This window comes from Acartia tonsa, chromosome 5 (assembly GCF_053477335.1).
Source record: "Acartia tonsa isolate MP-2025a chromosome 5, ASM5347733v1, whole genome shotgun sequence".
In the NCBI taxonomy this organism is placed as follows: domain Eukaryota; kingdom Metazoa; phylum Arthropoda; class Copepoda; order Calanoida; family Acartiidae; genus Acartia; species Acartia tonsa.
Genome location: NC_137264.1, coordinates 10,847,831 through 10,873,595, shown reverse-complemented (window position 1 = coordinate 10,873,595; position 25,765 = coordinate 10,847,831). Strand labels below are relative to the sequence as shown.

The 25,765-nt window shown below is 36.7% G+C and overlaps 3 protein-coding genes across 6 annotated transcripts in view; 1 reads left to right on the top strand and 2 right to left on the bottom strand.

Annotated features, from left to right (window-relative positions):
- LOC145319931 (uncharacterized) overlaps positions 1–25,765 on the bottom strand; it is a 137,591-nt gene that overhangs the window by 11,635 nt on the left and 100,191 nt on the right. Inside the window, exons 2-4 of the mRNA XM_080162332.1 lie at positions 2,965–3,036; positions 791–877; positions 68–144 (exon numbers count right to left, since the gene is read on the bottom strand). Coding sequence (XP_080018458.1) covers positions 68–144; positions 791–877; positions 2,965–3,016 — 216 coding nt within the window. The 5' untranslated portion in view covers positions 3,017–3,036. The remainder of the gene's footprint in view (positions 1–67; positions 145–790; positions 878–2,964; positions 3,037–25,765) is intronic.
- LOC145318738 (uncharacterized) overlaps positions 1–25,765 on the top strand; it is a 372,001-nt gene that overhangs the window by 342,438 nt on the left and 3,798 nt on the right. The gene's annotated exons all lie outside the window — the stretch shown is intronic.
- LOC145318743 (endonuclease III-like protein 1) lies at positions 3,042–25,719 on the bottom strand. The gene is made up of 8 exons (XM_080160233.1): positions 25,144–25,719; positions 24,498–24,677; positions 7,393–7,567; positions 7,063–7,233; positions 5,844–5,883; positions 5,275–5,422; positions 4,903–5,035; positions 3,042–3,524 (listed from the first exon to the last, which is right to left on the bottom strand). The coding sequence occupies exons 1-8, from the start codon at positions 25,412–25,414 to the stop codon at positions 3,413–3,415; spliced, it is 1,230 nt and encodes a 409-aa protein (XP_080016359.1). The 5' UTR covers positions 25,415–25,719; the 3' UTR covers positions 3,042–3,412.

Below are 25,765 nucleotides of genomic sequence, written 5' to 3'. Positions count from 1 at the left end.
TAGGAACTAGTGTAATTAACAGCCCATTGTCCCCACTCTCTTTGATATCCAGCGGTGCTTAACTAACCTGAGTTGCATCCATGTCATCTTGTTGAGTTGGAGACCCTGGTACAACCGCTTGCGTAGCGTCCATGTCTTCACCATCTAGATTTTTTGTTGTTAGCTTTGCGGATTTTTGATCTTTACCCCATAAAACGGTTACTAGCAGGCTGCCGAAACCTTTCTGTTAACTAAGATAGCTCCAATATTACATGAGTAATAAGCGTTTGTTATAAGTTTGTTATCTGAAGCTCAAGATTTCAATATCTAGAGAATTTAAACGAGTTCTTTGCACTGGAGTCAGAGTCCCTAGATTTTAGGGGCGCAGCCGCTAGTATATTTGAAAATGAAACAACAATTTTTAATTTAAATTTTGCAATTTTTCTATCTTGAGAAAGATTCTCATACAATAGAAGGAAACTGAATTTTATCCCTTTCTAAAGATTGTTTTAATAAATCTTATACCTACCTATTTAAAATTTGATGATTTGGGATGTCGTATTGTTAGGTAAACATATAAGAATGGATTTATTATTACTCGGATCTTACACCAGATTATCATGTACTCTAATAAAGTGAAACTTGTACCGGGCTAAAATCAATCAAGATTGAATAAAAAGACTCAAAGCTTTTAAGCCAAAAAATAAATGAACGTGATGAAAACTTTGATTACCAGTATAATTTAAATTCACCGTACAATATCTCATCCCGCCTGGTGAACACTGTCAACATGAAAAAGTTTTGTGCTGACCTGAATGATAAGCTGTAACAGCTTGTGTAGGAGCTTCCCCATCATCTACATCATTGTCTGTATTATCTACCAGTTGTGTAGCAATATCTATAATACAACAAATATTGGATGGATAAAAATATAGTTTATATAAAACTGAAGCCTTATTATTGAAATCCAAAATAAAAAGGAAAAGTCTGTCTTGTATGTATGAAACGAAGGAATTTTTAATAGCTCGAGATGGATATTCCCATACTGTGTGTGTACTGTGTAATGTGTAGTAGCTGTTTTCTATAAAAGAGGGTAACAGGCAAATTCGGAGTCTGATTTTGTACCGCACTTTCCTCAAGTTGTACAAAACTTTGTTCAAAGGGTTTGTTTACTAAAATGTACAATTTTACAAATCAATAAAAACCTAATATTTTAACTTTTAGAAAAGGCATTTTGGTGATTATTTGGCTTTCAAATTTTTAAGCTAATGTACTGCTCAGACTACTTAAAACATGTCACCAAAAAAATAGGACTATAGATGGGTTCCATTGGAATTCAGTCCACACGGGATTCAACCCACGGAATTCAGCCCAGCGGGATTCAACCCAACGGTATTCAGCCCACACGGGATTCAACCCACGGGATTCAGCCCACACGGGACTCAACCCACGGAATTCAGTCAATACGGGACTCAACCCACGGAATTCAGTCCATACGGGACTCAACCCATTATATATGTAAAAATACCAGTTTTTAAAATTTTTTTTTTTAAATTTGAGAACTAAATTTTTAGAAAATAAAAAAAAAGTTTTGAAAAAAGTTAATGTAATTTTTTTTTTATTGTAGAAATTATTTTATAAAATATGCTTTATAACAAAATTTTCAAAAAAATAGTTTTTTAAAGAAAAAAAAATATTTGTTTTTAAAACTGAGAATTCAGTCCACACGGTATTCAACCCAATAAATATATAAAACTCAGTTTTAAAAACAAATATTTTTTTTTCAAATTTTAGAAACAATTTTTTTGAAAATAATTCTTTTTTCTCAAATTTTTTTATAAAGCATATTTTATAAAATAATTTCTACAATAAAAAGTTTACATAAACATTTTTCAAAACTTAAAAAAAAAAATTTCTAAAAAATTAGTTCTCAAATTAAAAAAAAATATTTTTTTGCAAACTGATAATTTTACATATATAATGGGTTGAATCCCATGTGGACTGAATTCCGTGGGTTGAGTCCAGTATGGACTGAATTCTGTGGGTTGAGTCCCATATGGACTGAATTCCGTGGGTTGAGTCCCGTATGGACTGAATTCCGTGGGTTGAGTCCCGTATGGACTGAATACCATGGGTTGAATCCCGTGTGGGCTGAATACCGTGGGTTGAATCCCGTGTGGGCTGAATACCGTTGGGTTGAATCCCGCTGGGCTGAATTCCGTGGGTTGAGTCCCGTGTGGGCTGAATTCCAATGGAACCCTATAGATGATAACCTTAAGAATTGAAAGAATTTGACAAAACGTTTTGATTTTCCCCACTGCACTGAGAGAAAAGCATACATTGGTATTTCCTGTATTATATAGTAAAGGTTTTTTGTCTCATGCGTAAAATCTCAAAAACTATTGATCCGATTGATTTCTCTATTTTAAGTATGCTTCACATAGGTTTTGTGATGGTTTTAGAATATTGTATTTTAAGATTTAGGTTTTAGTATGATTTTAAGCCAAATTTCTAGTCCATCTCTGCCCCTTTCAATACTTGGCCACTTGAGGCTAGGGGCATATCCTTATACTAAAGTAACAGGATGTTTGTCTGTGTGTTTGTACTGAAGGATCTCGCTAACCGCTGAATAGATCGGGTTCTCCTTAACAGGGTAACTTCTCATAGGTCCCGGGAAGGTTTTTAACTAATTTGGGGGAGGGTACCACCACCCTCCCAAGAGAAATCACAATAAAATCGAAAAAATTTAAATATTTCCGCCGCATAGTGTCGCTAGCGTAGTCGCGCTGCTTAGAGTTTAATTTAACAGCTGATAACATTGGCAAATTATTTCTCAAATTAGATATTTAAAATAAAAATAAAACATTTAAATGAAACTAGAGGCCTCTAGGGGGCGTAGCCGCTAGTATACTTGTATTGCATATATGCTAGACCTCCCGAATGGGCAAAGGTACTGTTAGGTGTAGGTGTACTAAAAGTACATACCTGCTTGGGTGTCCTGCATCATAGGGCTCCCAGGGTCATTGTCCTCGGACATTTTTTTAACTGGAGGAATCTGAAGAGAAAAAAATAATACATTAAGCATTCAAAAATTTTGATACAAAACAGTATTAGAAAGAAATTTTGGACTTCGACTAAACTTAAGAAAATAAAAAGAAGAAAAAACTTAAGTTAAATTTGAGGTAAAAGCTACCAAAGTAAAAAAAAGCCCAAAATAATACTTTGATAACTCTTTATTTGTTTCCTTAAAACAAAATGAGGTAGCTAGGTACGTTGATGTCAGTCTTTTTTTAATAATACTGATATCTAAATTGCAGTTTCAACAAATAGTCAAATCTAATGAATAATGGCAAAAGAGTTAGGTACTTTTATTTAACTTATATGTTACCCTGCATTAAGAAATAAATATATATCATATATGTCACTGGTTTCTTTAATTCACTTTCTTCTTAGGTGAAACTTTCTTTTTGGGGGATGGTACCCAATTCTTTCCTGTGGGACAAATATCTTTGTTTAGGCATTCTCCGCAGCGTGGCCCAACCGGTCTAATTTTTGGGATTAAGTGATAAGTAAAAAAGTCTATAATAAATCTCGTAAACAGCAGTACTGATTCAAATTGGAGGGGTATTCAATAATGGAATATTCAAGAATGCTGCAAGCTTTATATTTTGAAATTTTGGGGACTTTAGAGAGAACTTTGATTGATTAGTTGAATCATTATTTAAGTGTTCAAAAGTTTCAACCAATCAACCCATATTATTAATCTACAGAAGGGTTAATTTTATGTATCATCATTGTGGATGTACTTCAATTTATCGGCCTTTGTCTCATCCCTTTAGATCCCTGATAAATACAGGGTGGGGCAAATAAGACTGGACAAACTTTAAACGGCCATAGCGCCAAAACTTGACCAATCAGGACGTTTGACCACACTATAAAAAGCTTAGATAATGACATTTTAGCACAAAAAAATCTTTGGACGAAGATGGACGTGTACAACGAGCTGGCCGCGCATATGTTCAACAAGGCAGATTCAAAATGCGCCGGTGATTTAATCTGGATTCTCGACTAGGGCCCACTAAATCTGACCTCAGCATATCTGTAGGTGAGGTAGAGTTATGCAACTTGCTGGGGATACTGTTAGATACATAAGTAAGATACTAGAAAAGACTAGAGCTCTCTATCTGAAATGGCTTGGCTGTAGTACTCCAGCAAAGCGAAACGGGGCAGATTTTTAGATGTAAAAAAAGTAAAAAACCGTGAAAATTCGTGAAAATTTCTCGGTTCTTGACTCCAGGGACCCATATTGAACTTTAAAACTCATTTTAGACTATGGGTTGCGCAGACAACCCTAGCTAAAACTTTTTGCCATTTCTAAAAAGATAAAGAACGTCGTTTTAGCTCAACTGTGGTCAAAATAAGAGCCTCCGTGTCAAAGGGTAGCTTGAAAGTTGGGCGAATTTGGATCCTGCGGTTACTCACGTTCCTAGGGAAATGTGGCCTCCCAGCAGCCCGATCTTAATTCAATGGACTTTTGGGCCTGGGGCTACTTTGAAGCATGCACCAATAGACGTGCCCATTCCATAAAGACCTCCCTCATTGCCACGATCAAGGAGAACTACGCCAGCTTGGACAGGTACATTTTGACCTGGACCTGCCGGCGGTTGAGGAGGAGGGTAGAGGCGGTGATAAAGGCTGGCGGCGATTTTATTGAATAATCGAATAGTCATATACCTATTTTGCTTGCCAGTTTTTAAAATTCAATAAAACCTTTAAAATTGACGATTTTATGTTCATTTGTTTAGAAGTTAGAATTTGTCCGGTCTTATTTGCCCCACCCTGTATGTATGTTAATCAAATTTTAATTTTCTTTGTTACAATGCAAGATAGGCATCTTTATTAAAAATTCACTATATCCCCTGCCTGCACATCTCCTGTCCAAACCCAACCAGCATCCAGTTGATTTCCACCCACAGGTCTCGTGGCAGCCAGGTTTCCAGCGCTATTCTGGTCGCCTCTGGGGTCTTACACTCCTTCTGGGTCCAGCCAAGTCTTCCTATTAGAGAAACATAAATTAAAACTTGATCTATTAAAAAAAAAATAATTTAAAATAATATAAATGAAACTTACCTATTGAAAAAGATTTTTATTTTACAACAGAATAACAAGGTCAAATATATTTCTCAAAATCCTTTGGTTTATCTTACATTTGAACATCTTAAAGTGAAACTGGACGGCCGGCCGAATAAAAACTCTAATTAAGCCGTAGCGGGGCTACCAAAAAAGTACGCAAACCTGCAATTCTATGAACATGTGTATCTACGCCAATGCCACTTGGTTCGTTCCATGCTGAGCTCATACAAATATGCGCCATTTTTGGACCAACACCTTTCAGCTTGCACAGGTCCTTGACGGACCGTGGTATGTCACAGTCATATTGTTCCTAAAAATTCATTATGATTAGGGCATTGTGACATTTTTCTTTATGTATAAATGAGACCAAAAATTATATGACTAATCTAAAGCTTATCATATCCTAAAATGATTCCTTTATCTTATCATTAAAGTAATAAGGTTTTTGTCTGTAGCTTAAGACTATAATAACTACTGAACCGATTAAGTTCTCCATTTTATGGAAGCTTCACATAGGTCCCGGAATGATTTTGGACTTTTTAAATTTTTATATAAGTCTTTGGATAGTTTTAGAATATTTTTCTTTTATGCAGAGCTCTAGTCACAGATCCTAAGAGCGCAGCCGCTAGTATTAAATAAGGTACAGAAAGTACATGTTGCCAATTATAAGTCACCTTTTTAGATTAAGAATGTTTTATTGGTAAAATTATGATAATAAGTATAAAACTTACTTTTAGAACTTTAACAACCTCTTTGATGTATTTAGCCTTGGTCTTCCAGAAGCCCACAGGGTAAATGAGCTCCCCAACTTTTTGTTCACTTGTCTCAATAATATTTTCCACTGTTAGGCCGTGTTCTCTTAATCTTGTCATGGCAGCAAAATTTACCTCGTCTTTAGTTTGACTTGATAGCATCAAACTTATCAAACACTGGAATCTAAAACAATGATATGTTTAAATCCAAACATCAAAATCAACTTTTTAAAATTACACTATGTTATCGAATATCAATATTTAAAAATTGGTAGTACTAAAGTAAATGTACATATAGAGAAAACGAGCATTAACAAAGCGTATTCAACTCAAACACGTTTATTCAATTTATTTTATCTATGACTACTTGGTACCTGCCATACTCGGCGAGGGTGAGGTAATAATGAGTAGCTCTCATGAGATAGCGGGCCAAGTCATAATGTGCTTGAACGTGGAGCTTGATAGCCCTAGTGGCTATACTAAAGTGTCTCAGCCTACTCCATGAATACTTAGGTCCAAACCCTAAGAGACTATGGCTAATCAATCAATCAATCAATGACAGCTTGGTCCAAATACTAAGAAACTATGGCTATACACACACACACACAAGCCGTCAATTCAAGTTTTCCTTTTACAACTTTTCTTTTAACTGTAAGAAAGTTTTACCTTTGTACTTTAGGAGAAGCGTCAATATCATTACATCTATCACAGCCCATAGTATCAACGGGGGCCGTCCGGTCCTCCCGCATTTTTCTAATATTCCCATACAAACACTCCCAATTGTTAGGATACCATGTTGCTGATTCATTCACTGGTGGTAAATCACAAAAATCTTGCTTTATCTTAAAATCTGCAATTTCGGGTTTTATACTTTGTACTAGATTTTCAATGTCTAATGGCTCTGATTTGATAATATTTGCGTCAAAAGGTTCTTGTTTAACAGTAAGTTTGGTGGGGGTTTCTAAAACAGCTTTGGTTGCCTTTCGTTTAGGTTTAGCTGCCTGCATTATAAAATATGGTGATTTAGAAGAATTCATTCCCAAAATTTAGTCATAATTCATTATCAATCTAAAAAATCTAAAAAAAAACACTGGTTAACTGTCAAATCAGGTACTGTTTTAACAAAAACTAGGTAAATACTTTTTATAATGTACATAGTACATAATGTCAGTCTTAACAGATTCAAAAATGATATGATTATTTGCTTAGGGTTTTCTTTTTTGGTGTAGGAGTCTTCTTTTTGGGTGAAGGAGTCCATTTTTGACCCGTGGGACATAAATCTTTGTTTAGACATTCTCCACATTTAGGCCCGATAGGTGAACATATCTGCTGGCCAAATCCAACTAGTAAAATATTCACTTCTCTCCATCTATAAGTAAGCATTTAGTTTGAAAATAATCATAGAATATGGTATAAGATGCTTATTACTATATACAACAAACAAGTATACCTAGGCAAGTTTTAGTTTTAGAAAATAGACAATGGTGAAATGTGGAATTCTTCATAATCTATTTAACATTTTGTTTACCTGTCTTGGGGCAACCATGATTCCAACGCATTTCTTGTGGCCTCGGGAGTTTTACATTCCTTTTCTGTCCATCCCATTCTGGCGGCTATCCTGTGTACATGGGTATCCACTCCAATGCCAACACATTCCCCCCAGGCAGAGGACATGCACAGGTACGCCATCTTTGGACCAACTCCTGCGCAAAGAAAAAAGAAAATAATTCAATGGCAAACCAGAGTAAAATCAAAATTATTTATGTAAAAGGGGGGGGGGGGGGGGGGCGTAATGACATAAGCTCTTAAACCGTGAGCAAAATGGTCTAAATATTGAGCTAGACCCTTCAAACTTGGTATATAAGCCTAGTCCTATAGGTATTACATCTAAATGGCAAAAAAATCTAAAAATTTTTATTTTTAGGTTAGGTTAGGTAAGAAAAACCCTGCGGAAATGGGGTTTTTAGGCTTTTTTTGGTCTATTTTGATGTGAAAACTTGCCTTAAATTGTTTTTCTTAGGGTTTTAACTTAAATACACTGTATCTATTCATATGGACATTATTTAAGATGATTCAGCAAGTCGGGGACCGACCCCAGGGGGCTAGGTGGGTGGCCCGCAGGGGTTAAGTTCATTTTTCCCAATATATTTGTTGTGATACATCAAATTATAGGTTTTTTAGGTCAAGGAACTCAAATTCAGAGCTAAAATAAGCATTAGACTAATCTGAAGCTAGCCCCAGCGGGCTAGGTTGGTGGCCCGCAGGGGTTAAGTGCATTTTTTCTAATATATATCTTGTTATATATCAAACTATAGGTTTTTTAGGTCAAGAAACTCAAATTCTGAGCGAAAATTAGCATTAGACTGACTTGAAGCTAACCCTTGCGGGCTAGGTAGATTTTCCACAGGGCTTATGTGCATTTTACCTAACCTAACCTAGAAACTTACTTATTCTTTTTTGGTTTTTTCCTTGAATAAACTGTGTCTATTAATGAGGACATTATTTTAGATAATCCAGCAAGTTGGGGACCGACCCCAGCGGGCTAGGTGGGTGGCCCGCAGGGGTTAAGTGCATTTTTTCCAATGTATATGTTGCGATACATCAAATTATAAGTTTTTTAGGTCAGTTAACTCAAATTCAGAGCTAGAATTAGCGTAAGACTAATCTGAAACTAGCCCCAGCGGGCTAGGTTGGTGGCCCACAGGGGTTAAATGCATTATTTCCAATATAGATCTTGTTATATATCAAAATAAAGGTTTTTAAGGTCAAGAAACTTAAATTCAGAGCTAAAATTGGCATAAGACTTACCTGAAGCTAACCCTTGCGGGCTAGGTAGATTTTCCACAGGGCTTATGTGCATTTTACCTAACCTAACCCAGAAACTTACTTATTCTTTTTTGGTTTTTTCCTTGAATAAACTGTGTCTATTAATAAGGACATTATTTTAGATAATCCAGCAAGTTGGGGACCGACCCCAGCGGGCTAGGTGGGTGGCCCACAGGGGTGTAGTGCATTTTTTCTAAAGTATGTGTTGTCATACATCAAATTATAGGTTTTTTATGTCAAGAAACTCAAATTCAGAGCTATTTTAAGGATTAGACTGACCTAAGGCTAACCCCCACGGATTAGGTGGTTGGCCTGCAGGGGTAAATTTTCCAAATAATGTATTGTTATACATTAAACTATAGGTTTTTAAAGTCAATTTGGAGCTAAATAAACACAATAGCAACCTGATGCTAGTTTTTTCGTGGTATGTGGTATACATTAAATTAAAAAATTGTATCCTATTAGCATATTAAATTCTTCCACCGCTAACATTGTAATATCAAAATTTAAATTCTTTCAAATATATGCCATATAAATGTAGTTTAACCAATTAACCAGGAAAAAATATGCAGTTCACTAAATTAAGTTCAAATGCATTTTGTGAAACTACCCCTTTGAATTTCTGGATCTAAAAAACCTATAATTTTATGTATGACAACTAAAAATGCACTTAACCCCTGCGGGCCACGCACCTAGCCTGCTGGGGTCTTAAATCTTAAATAATGTTCTAATAAATAGACACAGTTTATTCCAGAAAAAAACCATAAAAAAAAACAAGTAAGGTTCTAGGTTAGGTTAGGTAAAATGCACTTAAGACTTGCAGGCAACCCACCTAGCCCGCTGGGGCTAGCTTCAGATTAGTCTGATGCTTTTATTAGCTGTAAATTTGAGTTTCTTGACCTTAAAAACCTATAGTTGGATGTATGACAACACATACTTTTTAAAAAAATGCATTTAACCCCTGAGGGACACCCACCTAGCCCGCTAGGGTCGGTCTTCGACTTGCTGGATCATCTGAAATAAGGTCCTCATGAATGGACAGTTTATTTGAAAAAAAAATATTAAACGTAAGTTTCTAGGTTAGGTTAGGTAAAATGCACTTAAGCCCTGTGGGCTACCTATCTAGCCCGCTGGGGTTAGCTTCAGATTAGTCTAATGCTTATTTCAGCTCTGAATTTGAGTTCTTTACCCTAAAAAACCTATAATTGGATTTATCACAACATATATATTGGGGAAAATGCACTTAACCCCTGCGGGCCACCCACCTAGCCCGCTGGGGTCGGTCCCCGACTTGCTGGATCATCTTAAAAAAAGTCTTCATTAATAGACACAGTTTATTCATGAATGGACAGTTTATTCCAGAAAAAAAACCTAAAAAAAATAATAAATGTAAGTTTTCTAGGTTAGCTTAGGTAAAATGCACTTAAGCCCTGTGGGCAACCCAGCTAGCCCGCTGGGGTTAGCTTCAGATTATTCTAATGCTTATTTTAGCTCTGAATTTGAGTTCTTTGACCTTAAAAACATATCATTTGATGTATCACATCATATATATTGGGGAAAATGCACTTAACCCCTGCGGGCCACCCACCTAGCCCGCTGGGGTCGGTCCCCGACTTGCTGGATCATCTTAAATAAAGTCTTCATTAATAGACACAGTTTATTCAAGAAAGAAACCTGTAAAAATATAAGTAAGTTTCTAGGTTAGGTTAGGTAAATGCTCTTAAGCCCTGCAGAAAACCAACCTTGCCCGGGGGGGTTAGCTTCAAGTCAGTCTAATGCTAATTTTCGCTCAGAATTTGAGTTTCTTGACCTAAAAAACCTATAGTTTGATATATAACAAGATATATATTAGAAAAAATGCACTTAACCCCTGCGGGCCACCAACCTAGCCCGCTGGGGCTAGCTTCAGATTAGTCAAATGCTTATTTTAGCTCTGAATTTGAGTTCCTTGACCTAAAAAACCTATAATTTGATGTATCACAACAAATATATTGGGAAAAATGAACTTAACCCCTGCGGGCCACCCACTAAGCCCCCTGGGGTCGGTCCCCGACTTGCTGAATCATCTTAAATAATGTCCATATGAATAGATACAGTGTATTTAAGTTAAAACCCTATGAAAAAACATTTTAAGGCAAGTTTTCACATCAAAATAGACCAAAAAAAGAATAAAAACCCCATTTCCGCAGGGTTTTTCTTACCTAACTGTGGTATTCACCATCCAAGTTTATGTATCCCCATCCCTGTCCACATTCCTATACTTCTCTGGCTGAGTCAGACCTCCACTTGTAACCGCCACTATACTCCATCCTGCTGTGTTGAGAGTTAGTTGATTGTTGCAGGCCAAAGAGTGAATACGCTTCCTCCCGTCTGCATTCGGTTAGATACAAGCCTATAAGTCTAGGCTGGCGGTATCTATATTTCCCACGTGTTTAAGTACGTCGTTTCTTACCTAACTAAGAAACAGGACGTCCAAGCCTTTAATTGATATCATATTAAATATATCCTATAATAATAATCCCATTAATCTGCCTATTCTAACCAGTTTTAATTGCTTAATAAATGTTATATTTTTTAGAAATACCTTGTTATATTATTGATATTTAATTGTATCGGAGCTACTCTATACTCGTATTCCAGTCTGTCTGTACATCCCCTCATACGTCATTTTGGCGCAGTCTTGTCTACCACTCAATTTTTGAGGGGGGAAGGTATAGATAATTAGCGTACAGACAAAATTAAATTGTAAAGTAGCTTCGATTGCAAAGTGAAATTAATATTTTCCTGATAACTAAGTTTATTCACGGAAACAGTTTACAGTAACAATTTGTTACAGAATATTTCTAATAATTATTTCGTGGCAAACTGCCAAATAAAGATAAAAAGGAACCCGCCTTTTATTTTCACACTAGTATTTAATTTCACACATTTCCATATTTTCTCCTTAAAACAGGAAGAAAGGGATATTCCCAAGTTCTTAAAAAAGTTTCGTGGTAGACAAATCAGTGTTAACGAACACTACACTCCAGCACCATGACCGATAATGCCAAGAAAGGGGATAATGATAAAATCAAAAATCCGCCGCCTCCGCCGGCTCCGGCCGTCCCTGGTACCTCGCAGCAGCAGCAGGCTGACCCGCTTTCCCCTGAAAAAATCAAAGAACTCATATCGGAAGCGTTAAATGTTAAGTTAAACGAATACTCGTCACATTATAGAGATATAATAAAACAAGAATCCGAGATTATGAAGCTCGAAATAGAAACAAAATGGGCAGGGTTTAAGGACACGGAATCACATCGCAGATTATTAGCCGACACCGACATCTTAGATCTAAAACGTAGAGTATCAAAACTCCCAGCGGACGGAAATCTTGGCCCATTGTTTGCGGAAAAAACGTTAAACGAAAGTCTTAACATGACTCATTTTAACACCATAGGTGATGATTCAATTAATGCCACTTTTTATGACCGGATATCGGTTCAGCAAAAGATAAACGTGGTCGAATGGGTCGCCAAGGATAGGATGACAGCCCCAGGTTGTATGGCCTATTCAATTGTAGGCTTTATAGGTCCGGCGGATAATGACAATTGGATGAATGTAAGAGAAACTTCTCTAACAGAATATGAAAAAACCTTATTAGAGAGGATTCCCTTTATCCCTGATAGGATTAAGTCGTTAGAGCCCCTCCGTAGACCTACACGGTCTGCACCCAATGTAGCAACAAGACCCTCTACAAGAAACACGCCAAACACAGGCACAGCCGCAGCGGCAACAACTAGCGCCGCCGACGATGACTTTATTAAAGAATGCTTTATTAAGGGACAAAAATGGGATTCCGATTTTGCGAGGGATGCCCCTAGGTGGGACGGTAGGGCCGACTTTGATAATTTCTTCTCTAATATGTGGAGGGTTGCAAAGACATACAGAATCTGTGACCCAATCCTTTTCAAGGATATTTTATACCAGCGAATTTATGACTCTAGAGGGGAACGATTAGGAGACCTAATTACGCCTGAAAGAAATCAGGCCTTATCTGCCTTAAGTTATTACCTGATGATTAGGAGGCTGGTCACTCCTTTCTCGGATCCAGAAGTAGCCTCGCAGTACTTCTACAACCTAAAACAGGAGACTAATCAACCCCTTGACACCTATTTTGAAAACAAACTTAGGGTGTTCAAACTCATGAATCCTGGCCTCATACCTAAAAAGAAGTGGAAAGAATTCTATCTTAACGTTAGCAAAAATCTGCTGTATACCAACCTTGCCATGGACATGGCCAATTACGTTGAGAGTATGCAATTTTTGGACGATTACAACGCTTACTTGAATAAACTTATTAACCTCGGACAAAGATACGTTAATTGGGATGGGTCTGGTCATATTAGCAAGGAAAACCTTTCGGCTTGCTATTCTCAAGCCATGGAAATGTTCCTACCTAAAAATTCTGCGGAAACGAAAAAACAACCCATAATCAGCATTATCGAAGATAATATCCCCACTAACACGGCAATGTATAAGGAAAACTTAACCGAAGAACCTGACGAGGTTCCCTCTTGGGTAGATCATGAGGATGATCCTATTGCTTGGGATCAAATCGAGGGCGTTATAGGAGCCTTTAATGGGAGGAGTAAAAATATTAAATGCTGGCATTGTAATATCCCTGGCCATGTAGTGCAGAATTGCAACAAAAAGAAAGCTGGGGAGCCCCCACATCCTGAGTCCCGCTTTGGTAAAACACGGAGTAAATTCACGCCTAGAAAAGCTCCAAGTAATAGTAATAAAATACCTGAGCAGTATGCGCGTAAAACTATCAACCAAATGGATCAGGAAGCCAGCGAGGAATCTGAAATAGATAAATATGTACAAGCGATTGTTAAAAATCACGTCCACTAGATGTAAAAGTGGATTTATGCGATATTAATTGTCCCTATCCCAGAAAATAAAAATTTGCTGAATGAATTTCATATTTTGATATGAAAGATAAACAAAATATCCCATGCCAAGCTAAGCTTGCAAATTCCTTAATATCAAATATCCCTTGCCAAGCAATGCTTTGGCGCGAAAAAATAAAACAAATTATTATTATTAAGTCTGACTAAGCAACGCAAAATAAACTCCTCCCCCTCCTTTCCCTATCCATATGTAGCTGATACAGGAAATTGGGGGAAATAGGGAAGTAACCTGAGGAGCATTTCACATGCACTTAATATTTCCATTTTTTAAAATCTAATAGTCTTTATCAAGAAGCTAACAAGTGAATACCTATTTTCTATTTAGTAGTATTTATTTTTAATATCGCATGATCTATCTAAAATGTAAATATCGTGTATTTTGAATGTATATATATTAGAATCTAAAACATTCTAGTTCAATTTTTAACCGCTAGGGGAACTTAAGCGAATTATCTGTATATAAACAATGATTTTTGAGTTGAATCCTCAGTATCTATTTTATCTGAGAGTTGCACACTCTTAGCCTCTGATTTTTGTAGCTGAAATATCTCAGCAATTATGTATAATAACTTATTCATATGGATAAATATTATTGCATTTTGTACAGTGACAATAATAGAACTATATTTAATTTATTATGTATCCGAAAGATGTCGCCTAGAATGCTACCGCAGTCCGTATAAGTAAATAATAAGATTAAGAAGGGGGGGGGTCTACTGGAAAATCTGTATAAATACAAACAAATTTCCAAATCTAACACAGTTGTTCTTCAGTTCTTTGTTGTTATCATTTACTCTCTGATTTTTTGAGCTGCAATTAAGCAGCAGTTAAAAAAAAACGTGATTAATAAAATCTTAAAACATTTTGATTAAATTATTTTCCGCTAGGATTACTAGCAGAATAAAATAAACTTAGTTCTATTAGCTTCCGCTAGGATTATCAGCGGAATAAAAGGTCTATATAAAAGTGAATGCATATTATTAATCAAGGCCAGTTACTATCAAAGCAGTTACTACAAACCACATCTTATTTTTGAAGCTGATATTCAGCATTAATTATACTTTAGTAAATATATAAGCTTGTTCTACCCCATAGGTGGAAAAATTAAGTATAAATACTAACAATATCAGAATAATAAATCAGTCATCATTGACCCTCTTTATTATATTAGTCATATCTAATATTTTTTGAGCTGTAATTCAGCGCTAACTTTATATTATTTGATATTGTGAATCAAATACTAACTAGTAAAACCATAGTTTGTATAAATACAGATATAAATCAAAAAATAAGTCAGTCTGTTTTTAATGTCTTGTTAGTTGCAAGCTGAACACTTATTTTTAAGCTACTTTGTAGCCTTTCAACCTTTCGAAAACTTTTTAGTTTAATTTTATCCCGATAGGTTTTTATCATATATCCAAGTATATAAATAAGGACCCGTATTAAAGTTTAATAGTTTCTTTAGAACTATCAACATTCTCATGCTTATTAAGAAATTTCTGGAGCTGAAAAGCGCTTAATAAAAAAACTTAATGAAACCCAGAAAGTTATATAAAATTATTTTAACAATTAACCATATTGTTAAAACATTTCATTATTTGAAAAAATTCGACAGACAACTATACCTGGAACACAGGAAATCTCTGTGTGAGGATTACCATCGTCTAACCACTGAGGTGGGAATCTTGGAAAATATGCATCTTAGGCTTCGACTAAAAATATAATTTATTTTATAATGCCTATCTGTGCAAAACTAAAAGTTCTTAATCCCGTGGGGGGGGAATTCCTGCAACACGCTTTAGTGGATACAGGAAACAACTTTAGGTCCCTTATTTCTAAAGAAATCTTAGATGATAATAAAATCACATTCACCCCTGCCAATCTTAGCGCTCTGTCTGTAGATTTAAAACCCGTAAATATCATAGGACACGTAAGTTTAAAATTCAGCTTTGATGGGTCAGATAAAATATTCGAAGAAACGTTTTACATCCCTGAAACAACGTCTAAAATTATAAATCTAGGATATGAATTTCTCAAAGTTAATCGAATTAATTTGTTACTAGATAAGTTGTCCTTTGAGCTCCCTACTGGCGAGCAAATCCCAATAGAAAATTCAACAATTAACATAGTTGAAGAAAGTAAAAACATACCCTTGATTCCTACAAATAATGTTCATACGGAACAAAACTCCCTTATCCCAGGAATAAATTGGAGTAACCAAGGGGGGACTGGGACATTAAAACAAAATAAAACATGCGTAAAATTAGCAAAGAAAACAACATTCTTGCCGGGGGGGAATACAACAGTGATAACAATACCTATCCATCAAAAAAATAGGAAGCTGTATATATCCCCAAATAATTCTAAAATGACAAGCCATAACGGTTTGATGCTTATGGAGGGTATTTATAATGTAAATGAGAAGGGAGAATGTTGGGTAAATTTTGTCAATTTAGCAGGAAAAAATATTACCTTATTGGATAACGTTAAAGTTGGATATTGCTTTGAATTCGAATCAGATTCCCCAAATTCCTGCAATAAAAGTATTAATCAAATAAATGAATTGTCAGGAACTACACTTCTTAAAAGAATTAAATTCATTAAAGAAAAATTAGACTTAGAAAATAGTGATTTTATCAAAAATAACCCAGGGATGAAGGAAAAGGTAGTAAAATTATGCCTTGATCATTTCGATATATTTTCGGTTGACGATGCCGATATCGGTAACTGCGATCTCTTACAGTATAAAATAGACTTGATCCCCGGGGCTAAACCTATTAAGGCTAGAAACATTCAATTAAACCCATTATACGAAGCCAAATTAAAAGAACAAATTGAAAATTGGCTAAGGGGGGGCGTCATTGAGGAGGGCTACAGCGAGTGGTCCTCCCCAATCTTTGCGGTAAAGAAAAAACCAACGGCTGGGGGGGAAGGCAAGCTTAGGTTCGTTATCGATTTTCGTGCGCTTAATAGTGTAACACGAAAAATTAATTGGCCCCTTCCCCTGATTTCTAGTAATTTAGAAAAATTAGGCACTGGCAATGTATTTACCACCCTCGACTTGACTAGCGCATTCCATGCGCTAGCCATTTCGGAGGAAAGTAAACACTTGACAGCGTTCACAGCCCTTAACAGGCAGTATCTTTTCAAGAAACTGCCGTTCGGACTGTGTAACGCGCCAAGTGTTTTCTGCCATTTGATGGACAGAGTCCTAACCCTTATCCCTGGCTTATACGAATTTATAATTTCTTACCTTGATGATCTTATTATATTCTCAAAGAATGTTGAGGAACATCTGAAGCATCTCAGAAAACTCTTCGGAGTCCTAAAAATAGCAAAACTTAAGTTAAATCTAGCCAAATGTAAATTTTTCACATCCGAATGTACATATTTAGGTCATATAGTCAGTTCCCAAGGACTTAAAATGAACCCCGCATATTTAGAACAAATTAAAAATTGGAGCAGGCCCAGGACAGGCAAGGAACTCCAGCGTTTCCTGGGCTTCTCCAATTATTATAGGGCCTATTTCCCATCCTATGCGAAAAATTCTTGTACCCTAGACGAACACAGAAACGATAAAGTTATCGAATGGACCAATTCCCTATCAAAAGATTGGGAAAATTTCATAAATATGTTCTCAAATTCTATAAGTAAAGGCTATCCCCAGTGGGATAATCCTAACCCCTTTATAGTAGACGTAGATTTTTCTACGAGTTATTTCGCTGGAATTCTCAGCCAAAACCAGGGGGGGGAAGAAAGAATTATTGGAATATGTTCCAAAAAATGTAACGGGGCAGAGAAAAATTATCCAAGTTATAAAGGCGAATTAGCATGTCTAGTATTTGTTCTTAAAACCTTTCTTCATTATTTAAGATTTAGAAACTTTATTGTGCGCACAGATTCGATTTCCTTAGTTCATTACAAAAAATGGCAAAAAGGAACAATAAATGGTGTAACTCTGAGATGGATTTTCTTTATCCAAAGTTTTGACTTTACAGTAATTCATCGGAAGGGTAGGGACCATTGCAATGCCGACAATCTATCTAGAGGGCAATTTTTATGCAAAGAACATAAGGAAACCGATTGTGAAAAATGTACTAGCTCATTTACCTTGGATCCTTATGAACAGGATTGCCCATACCAAGACCAGATTTTTGAGTTACATGCGGCTTCGGAAGTCGGTGTGCACAATGTTTGGCAATCTGAAACACAAAAAGATCAAGTATTATCTGAAATTCGTAGGTGGATATTCGAAAAAAAGTTGTCGAGTTTTGAAAAAGCTGAACTAACCGGCCGGAAAGAGGTCCTTTTTAAATTAATAGAACATTTATACGTTATGGAAGGACTTCTAATATTTAGACAACCTCTTAGCAATGGAACATTCATTGAAAGACCCGTCGTACCCATTGGATTATATAATAAAGTTTTTGAATTGGCACATAATAATAGTATAGGTCACAAGGGGGTTAACGAAACAATACGCAAGATAAATGAAAGATTCTTCCTTATAGGAATTAATAAGTTTGTCGAATCACGCATCAAAAATTGTATTACCTGCCTAAGAAAAATAGGGCAGGTACCTAAACACAAACAACCTATCACCCATTCAGCCATTAGTCACGAGATTTTTGGCCAGGTATCAGTAGACCTTATCGGTCCTTTAACCCCTAACTATTTCCAAGGACAACATGTCCGTTACATATTTATCCTAGTTGACCTATTCTCTAGGTACATTATCGCTCACCCCATCAAGGATGCCACCGTGGAAAGCACGGTGAAGGTCATCCTTGAACAGGTGGTACCCACCTACGGCTTATTTCGGTCATTGAGGAGTGACAGGGGAACAAATTTTACTGGGGAAGTTTTCAAAAAAGTTATGGATGAACTAGGTATCGAAACTAAACTTATTCCCCCAAGAAACCCTAATAGTAACCCATGTGAAAGGCATAATCAAAGCATTTATGCAGGTCTAAGATCCGATGACCGATTCGAAAGTAAAGACTGGGCAAGAAAATTAGCTTTGACCACTTTTGTAATTAACTCTAGTACGTCTAGAAGAACGGGGTATACGCCATATTACCTTATGTTCGGCAGACAACCAACTCTCAATCTCGATTTCTTTTCTCCAATCTTGCAGAAAAGGCAGGACATTGACTGCAGGTCTTACTTAAACTACCTAAAAAATTTGGAAGAAATTATTGCACAGGTTTCCAAAAAATCTAAAATCTATTTAGAGTTTCAAAATAAATCTAGGAAGGCTTCATCTCCCCTTTTCGTTAACGACGTATGCTTTGCATTTTTTAACCTAGTCAAGATAGGGGTCAGTAAAAAATTGCAATCTTTCTATGGGGGTCCTTTTATTGTAACAAAAAAATTCTCAGAGGCCCTTTTTGAACTCAGTCCCTTTGGATCAAATCCAATAAAAACTAACCAAGTTGTTAGTAGAGATAAAATACGAAAAATAGATTCTAAAATAGAATTATTGGGGGAAACACTTTCCTTTAACGTCTTTCCAATTGAGGAAATCGTCCCGTCTGAGGAAATAACCTTGACCATTAGACCGACTCAGAATTACCACTTTTTTTGAAATTCAATGGGCGCGCTATTTCAACCCATTCCTTTTATGATATCAAGACCAATGATACCAAAAAAAGTGTTCTAGTAGCTTTTTTTCAGCAATATGTCAAATTCGATTTTCATAAAAAAGGGGAAGGTTCCCCCCTGGGGGTGAAATTTTGTTTTCTTTCAAACCATGGCTTTATACACCTTCCTGAATTCGTCTTGAAGAGTACATTAAGGATCAAAAAACGATTTTAAAATATTTTGATCATAGCAAGAGCTATTCTCAAAAAACTAACAATTTTGGCCATTTTAGCAAAATCAGGTGATTTTGACGGTTATTTGAGGATAACTTTTTCTGGGATCAATATTTTTTAAAAACGTTTTTTGATTCTTAATGTACTCTTCAAGACGAATTCAGGAAGGTGTATAAAGCCATGGTTTGAAAGAAAAAAAAATTTCACCCCCAGGGGGGAACCTTCCCCTTTTTTATGAAATTCGAATTTGACATATTGCTGAAAAAATAGTCTGAGAACACTTTTAAAGGTATCAATAGTCTTATATTTATGAATAGAATGGGTTAAAATAGCGCGCCAAAAAATTTTGCATCTTGAGTCGGCCTATTGACCATAGATAATACCGGGCAAACCGAAATAAACGATAATAAAGGTATGGAAAATGACGATTTTACCTACCTAGATAACGATGGTGACGATTTTATAGAAGAAAACCCTGAAACTAGTCAGGACTTACCCCAGGGGGAGGTGGATTGTGATGGGGGAGGGGATATAATGGAAAAAAACTCACCATTTGAGTCTCAGCCCAAAGACCAAGAACCCCCTGGCGCAGATCGGTCATCCGGTCCTCACATCCACGTCGAAAATAGTTTCTTGGAAGAAACCGTCCCGTCCGAGGCTTCTTTCTTCGCACAAAGACCCAAACAATCCAGCCCTGAAAAGGTTATTAATGTTAACAAACAAAGCATAGTACCCAAGTATATATTAGAAGAAGAAAGAAAAACTAGGTCACAAGGGGGGGATAACCGCATACATGTCCAAATCGGACTGCATAATCCAATTAAAAGAAAGAAATAAAATGTATATAAAATGTATAATTATATAAAACCAAGGTGGCAAATGTATATAGCTTAATCTACGTATGTATAATAACGAAAATAAACAAAAAAAATATATGTTAAAACTAACTAATTAACATATTTCAGAGAAAAACGAGAAGCATAAAAATAAAATGCAGCATCATTTGGCAAAGGCACCAGGAGCTCGAGGTAAATTTATTTTGGGATTCTTGGGGCTTTTTATTATTTTGGCAAAATCAAATGCGTCCGAAATAATACAAATAGATGCGACTCAATGTGTAGCAAACGAAAATCCGCGTTTGAAAATCTCTGAATGCGCTGCGTTTCTTAATATTACCAATATTGAACAAAAACAATTTCACCTGCTGCAAAAGGTTGAAAGAAAAATTATACCTGGAATTCGTTGCCACCTCCGAACCAGTACTCATTACTGGTATTGTGGCAGATATAGCCACATACACCTCGCTGCTCCAGCACTCGTGGAGATACCGAACCTCGTAACTTATGAAGACTGTTACACCATGTCCAAAACTAAAATATTTAACTTTGAAGGGAAATCAGTCTCAGTGTATGAACACCAGATGTCATACACGCGTTTCCTGGTAAACGGGACACTTACTTACCCCAACGACCTCCTTAACGGCATCGACCCCGCCTGCGAGGGAAACGGCGTAACCATTAACGGCATTTTTATCCCTGGGACATTTGAGGAAAAACAAATAGGGGTTTAGGCTGAGCCTGTTGAATTATTACAAACAAAAGCGGGCTGTTACCTGGGCAGTCACTGGGTGGGAAACAATTGTTTAGATCACAATCTGAGAATAGGCTACGATAGAATTATCTCAGATGATAAAACTGATAGCGCACAAAAATTCACTTCTCCTTGGCGAACGGTAGACATCTTTAATATTTCATTGTTTACATTTGAAGGAGAACAGGGTGCCCAAAAATATCTAGTGATCGATCCCCAAATTACGCTAGCGCTAGAACTTAAAGATAAAAAACATTTTGAAAATCTAATTCCCGAATTATTTTATTACAAAACTAATATTGATAACTTAATGGTATGGTTCACAAATTCTATAAAACCATATTTCCCACTCTTAAACGCTAAAGAAAAAGATGACATGTTACCACTAGAGATTTTCTATTCCTACCAACAATATAATAAATTAATTGTCCCCGAAACTCGCTGTTTACAGAACCATTTTCTGTCTAAAAGCAGTATTCAGACTCATCGTAAAAAACTAGTTAGGGCGCTCGGTGAGCTGGATTTAGTAATACAGTGCGATGGTCTTAAAGTCAATGTTTCTTTGGGAGAAAATTTACCCTGTTTTGTGGATCATTTCTCGGTTTCAATCAATAATAAGACTATGGGAATATCACCATTTTCACGCAGATTGGTTAACACCACCCATTTAACTCCGACTAAATGTTCCGAAAATCCAATTTTCTTACATTTGTACCAAGGAAAATTCCTTGGGAATCAAGGGCAGGGTATGCAAATTCTAAATGTAAACCAATATCTTATGGATAAACCGATTAGCCTATTTCTATATCATTCTTGGCAAAGCCTAGAAAAAACTAATTTCTCAGAAAGTGCCGAGGAATTATACCTCAGCCAACTTGCCGCAGACTCCAATAATTTTGAAGTAAAAATAACTGACTCCTGGTTTATTCAAACGTATCATAAGGTGGTTGATTTTCTATCTAGTACTTGGTATCATATAGTGCTTGTGGTAGCAGCCATCCTTACAGGAATAGGGTCGTTATTATGCGTCGCTTTTATCATTTACATATTAGCCTGCACCAAAATTCACGCGTACAAAGAAGGAGGTACGAGTGAAACACACGAATTGCGGGATTTTACAAATAATGGGGAAAACTAATCCCCAAAAACGGACGACCTGTATCAGACATATATACCTATAAGATTGTCGTCCCTAAAGGTCGTCTTTGTAAAAATATTTCCTTATTCGGTATAAGGAATTAATGACCCTTAATTTTAAGTTTATTATTTTTGTTTTAGGATATCCCAGGCGGAATTTATCAAGGGGTTTTCACCACTCCCATGGGGCCGGTCACTCTTCATACCGTCGAGAATATGAAGAGGCACCCTTTTACAATGAAGAGGACTATTATTATGACAGCAATCATGGCTATCCCCAGGGCGGCCCTGAGGAAGCCTACTATGAACCTGACGAGAACAGGTATCAGCCGCGAGTAAAACCGCCGCGCAACCCTGAAAACCTCAGTGAACTTCAATGTGTCTCAAGATCGATCCACGTTTACCGCACCGCGAGAAAAGATGTTCCAAAGGAACTCCTTGACTTGCAAGAAAAATTGCGGCAGGCTAAAAATTTAGAGGCCAACGAATATTCCGATAAAGCCAGGCCTAGGGCCAGGCCTCTAATGGAACAAAATAGGGGAGGGGAACCGCAAAAAAATCGGGTGGAATCGCCACCAAAACGTAGTGCCTCACCTGAATTGGAGGTAGTCGCCGTAAAATCTGCCCCAAAAGCGGTAGAAAAACGTCCGCCAACACCAACAGGCAGCGGCGGCCCAGTAGCCAAAAAGGCTAAGGTGGAAATTCAACCGCCTCCATTACCCCCTAAAAAGAAAGAGACATTAGCAGAAAGCAAAATTGAGCCTAAGGCTTTTTGGGTGACTGCTGAGGAATGGAAAAAAGTCCTATCCTCCACTGTAAAAGAAGCAATGGAGGAAGCTCTTCTCCCCTTCCAGAGAAGTCTGGAATCTAAAATTGCTAGCAATGCTTCATTTGTTGAGAAAGCATATATACAACATGGCAAGCGCCTTATTGAAATTTCCGCAGAATTTCTGCGGAACCGCAAAACTTTGCGCGAAAAAATTCGCACTGTCTCTGAGGACTCGACCGTTGAGTTAAAATCACGAATGACCACGGTCATTGAGGCCACTAGTCGACTGTTGGACCAAAACTCTTGACAGGGTAATTAAATATATTAATACTCGTTGTAATATTATGAATGTACCTGGGCAGAATGTGGCGACCATAGAGGCATCTCTTCCTGCTGGGGACGTACCCCGGCCAGATGATGATGGAGTTGAGCTGATTTCTCATTATGGCGGTTCTGAGTGCTCTGATGAGTACAGGCCCACCGATAGAGAAGGCAATCCAGAGGTCCTGGATCCTGCAGAGGAAAACAGTGACACAGAGCTCGATGCTCAAATCAGTGAGCTCTTTCCATCTGGAATTGATCTACCTGTTAATCCGCAGGCTGGCGCTGCCTCTGAAGATCCAGTAGCCACGGCTCCCTGTGAGGGCGTGTTGGCCCTCCAGAATGCTGTTGCTCCAGAGCCTCCAGCAGCTCCAGAAGATCCTACTTCCTCAGAACCCAATCCTGTTGATATCGTAGAGAGGGCTATGGCCGCAATCGAAGAACCTGCGAGTACAACAGCAACCCGCAGAAGCAGGCGTGCAGGTCAACTGTGAGGGAATATTTCATATTCCCTCAGAGGGGGCAAGTGTGGTATTCACCATCCAAGTTTATGTATCCCCATCCCTGTCCACATTCCTATACTTCTCTGGCTGAGTCAGACCTCCACTTGTAACCGCCACTATACTCCATCCTGCTGTGTTGAGAGTTAGTTGATTGTTGCAGGCCAAAGAGTGAATACGCTTCCTCCCGTCTGCATTCGGTTAGATACAAGCCTATAAGTCTAGGCTGGCGGTATCTATATTTCCCACGTGTTTAAGTACGTCGTTTCTTACCTAACTAAGAAACAGGACGTCCAAGCCTTTAATTGATATCATATTAAATATATCCTATAATAATAATCCCATTAATCTGCCTATTCTAACCAGTTTTAATTGCTTAATAAATGTTATATTTTTTAGAAATACCTTGTTATATTATTGATATTTAATTGTATCGGAGCTACTCTATACTCGTATTCCAGTCTGTCTGTACATCCCCTCATACGTCATAACCTAACCTAAAAATAAAAATTTTTGGATTTTTTTGCCATTTAGATGTAATACCTATAGGACTAAGCTTATATACCAAGTTTGAAGGGTCTAGCTCAATATTTAGACCATTTTGCTCACGGTTTAAGAGCTTATGTCATTACGCCCCCCCCCCCCCCCCTTTAATCAATGCATAAAATAGTCTTAACTTTGTTCTTTTTTTAACTTCTCGATTCTTAGATCTTTTTTCTTACCTTTAAGATTACAGAGATCTTTAACTGTTCTTGGTATATCACAATCATATTCATCTTTGAGAACCTGACATGCTTCCTTCACAAACTTGACTTTAGTTTTCCAAAATCCCACGGGGTAGATAAGCTGACCCAACTTTTCATCACTTGTTTTTAGTATATTCTCCACTGTAAGTCCGTGTTCTGAAAAAAAAGCAAGTTAAATGGAACGAAAGTTAAGGTAATGAGCAGAATATGAAGTCTTGCAGTTGATTCAAACTTTATATATAATAATATTTTTTCTCGGAACTTGTGTGTACAGTTTAATTTAATTGATTTCTTCAAATTCAATTTCATTATTTTGTCAAGAGCTAAGTCTAAATGCAGAGCTTCAAAGGGAAATGAACCTATTTACACAACAATACACCAGATAAAACATGTATCGATCCTTCTAAGATTCTAAACTTTTGCTTTTTTAGTCAATGATTAGAAAATGGAAACATTCAATTCAACTTATCCCAATAGCACTTACAATGTGTGTGTTATACCTTTAAATATAATCTGATGATCTTGTTCATAATAAAATAATAAAAGTAATAGATTCTCTAGAGCTCTAATATTTTACAACAGATTTATTCAACAAATTGTAAATTAATTAACCAAAACTTACCTTTCAATCTTGTGACGGCTGCGTGATTGACCTCATCCTTGGTTTGACTGGACAACATTAAGGCCACAAGACAATGAAATCTCCGCTCCTTCTCCGAAAATTTACTCGTGTCTGACTTGCCCAGGTCGCAAGGAGCATTGCGAATTACGCGCATTTTTCGCAAATTTTCAAATACGTTTTCCCAGTTTTCAGGCTTCCAAATTTCTTTGCATTTTTTCTCATCACCCATGTCTTCATATTGAGGTGTGATTTTTGTCCTTTTTCTGTTCATTTTTATTGCTTTAATTTTAGTACACAAATTGAAATAATAACACAAACTTGACCAAAATCACGTCAAAAACTTTCACAACTTTTGGGACATTAAAAAATGCTGTTTACGCTATCGTCACTGCTTTAAAAGTTAAAAACTTAACAAAACACTGATTGCACAATAACTTAAATTAAAATTTGCAAATAAAAAAACTTGGAATACCATAAAATTGATGCAAAATGTGAGAAAAGTGTTGAACAAGCGGTTTCGCAAAGGTAGTGCGCATTAGTTCTAATGAATGCCGCGTTACGTAAGAAATCATAAACAACATAATAGGTTAACAACTTTTTATATTAATAATTTTATTATTCA

What these genes read in the sequence shown, in the direction of transcription:
- LOC145318743 (XM_080160233.1), bottom strand. Translation starts at nt 25,414, where the DNA reads ATGAACAGAAAAAGGACAAAAATCACACCTCAATATGAAGACATGGGT. An exon ending in TCATGGTTGCCCCAAGACAG is followed by an intron (nt 7,234 to 7,392) that starts GTAAACAAAATG and finishes GCTTACTTATAG; the next exon opens with ATGGAGAGAAGTGAATATTT. An exon ending in AAGAAAACCCTAAGCAAATA is followed by an intron (nt 5,884 to 7,062) that starts ATCATATCATTT and finishes CTTCTGGAAGAC; the next exon opens with CAAGGCTAAATACATCAAAG.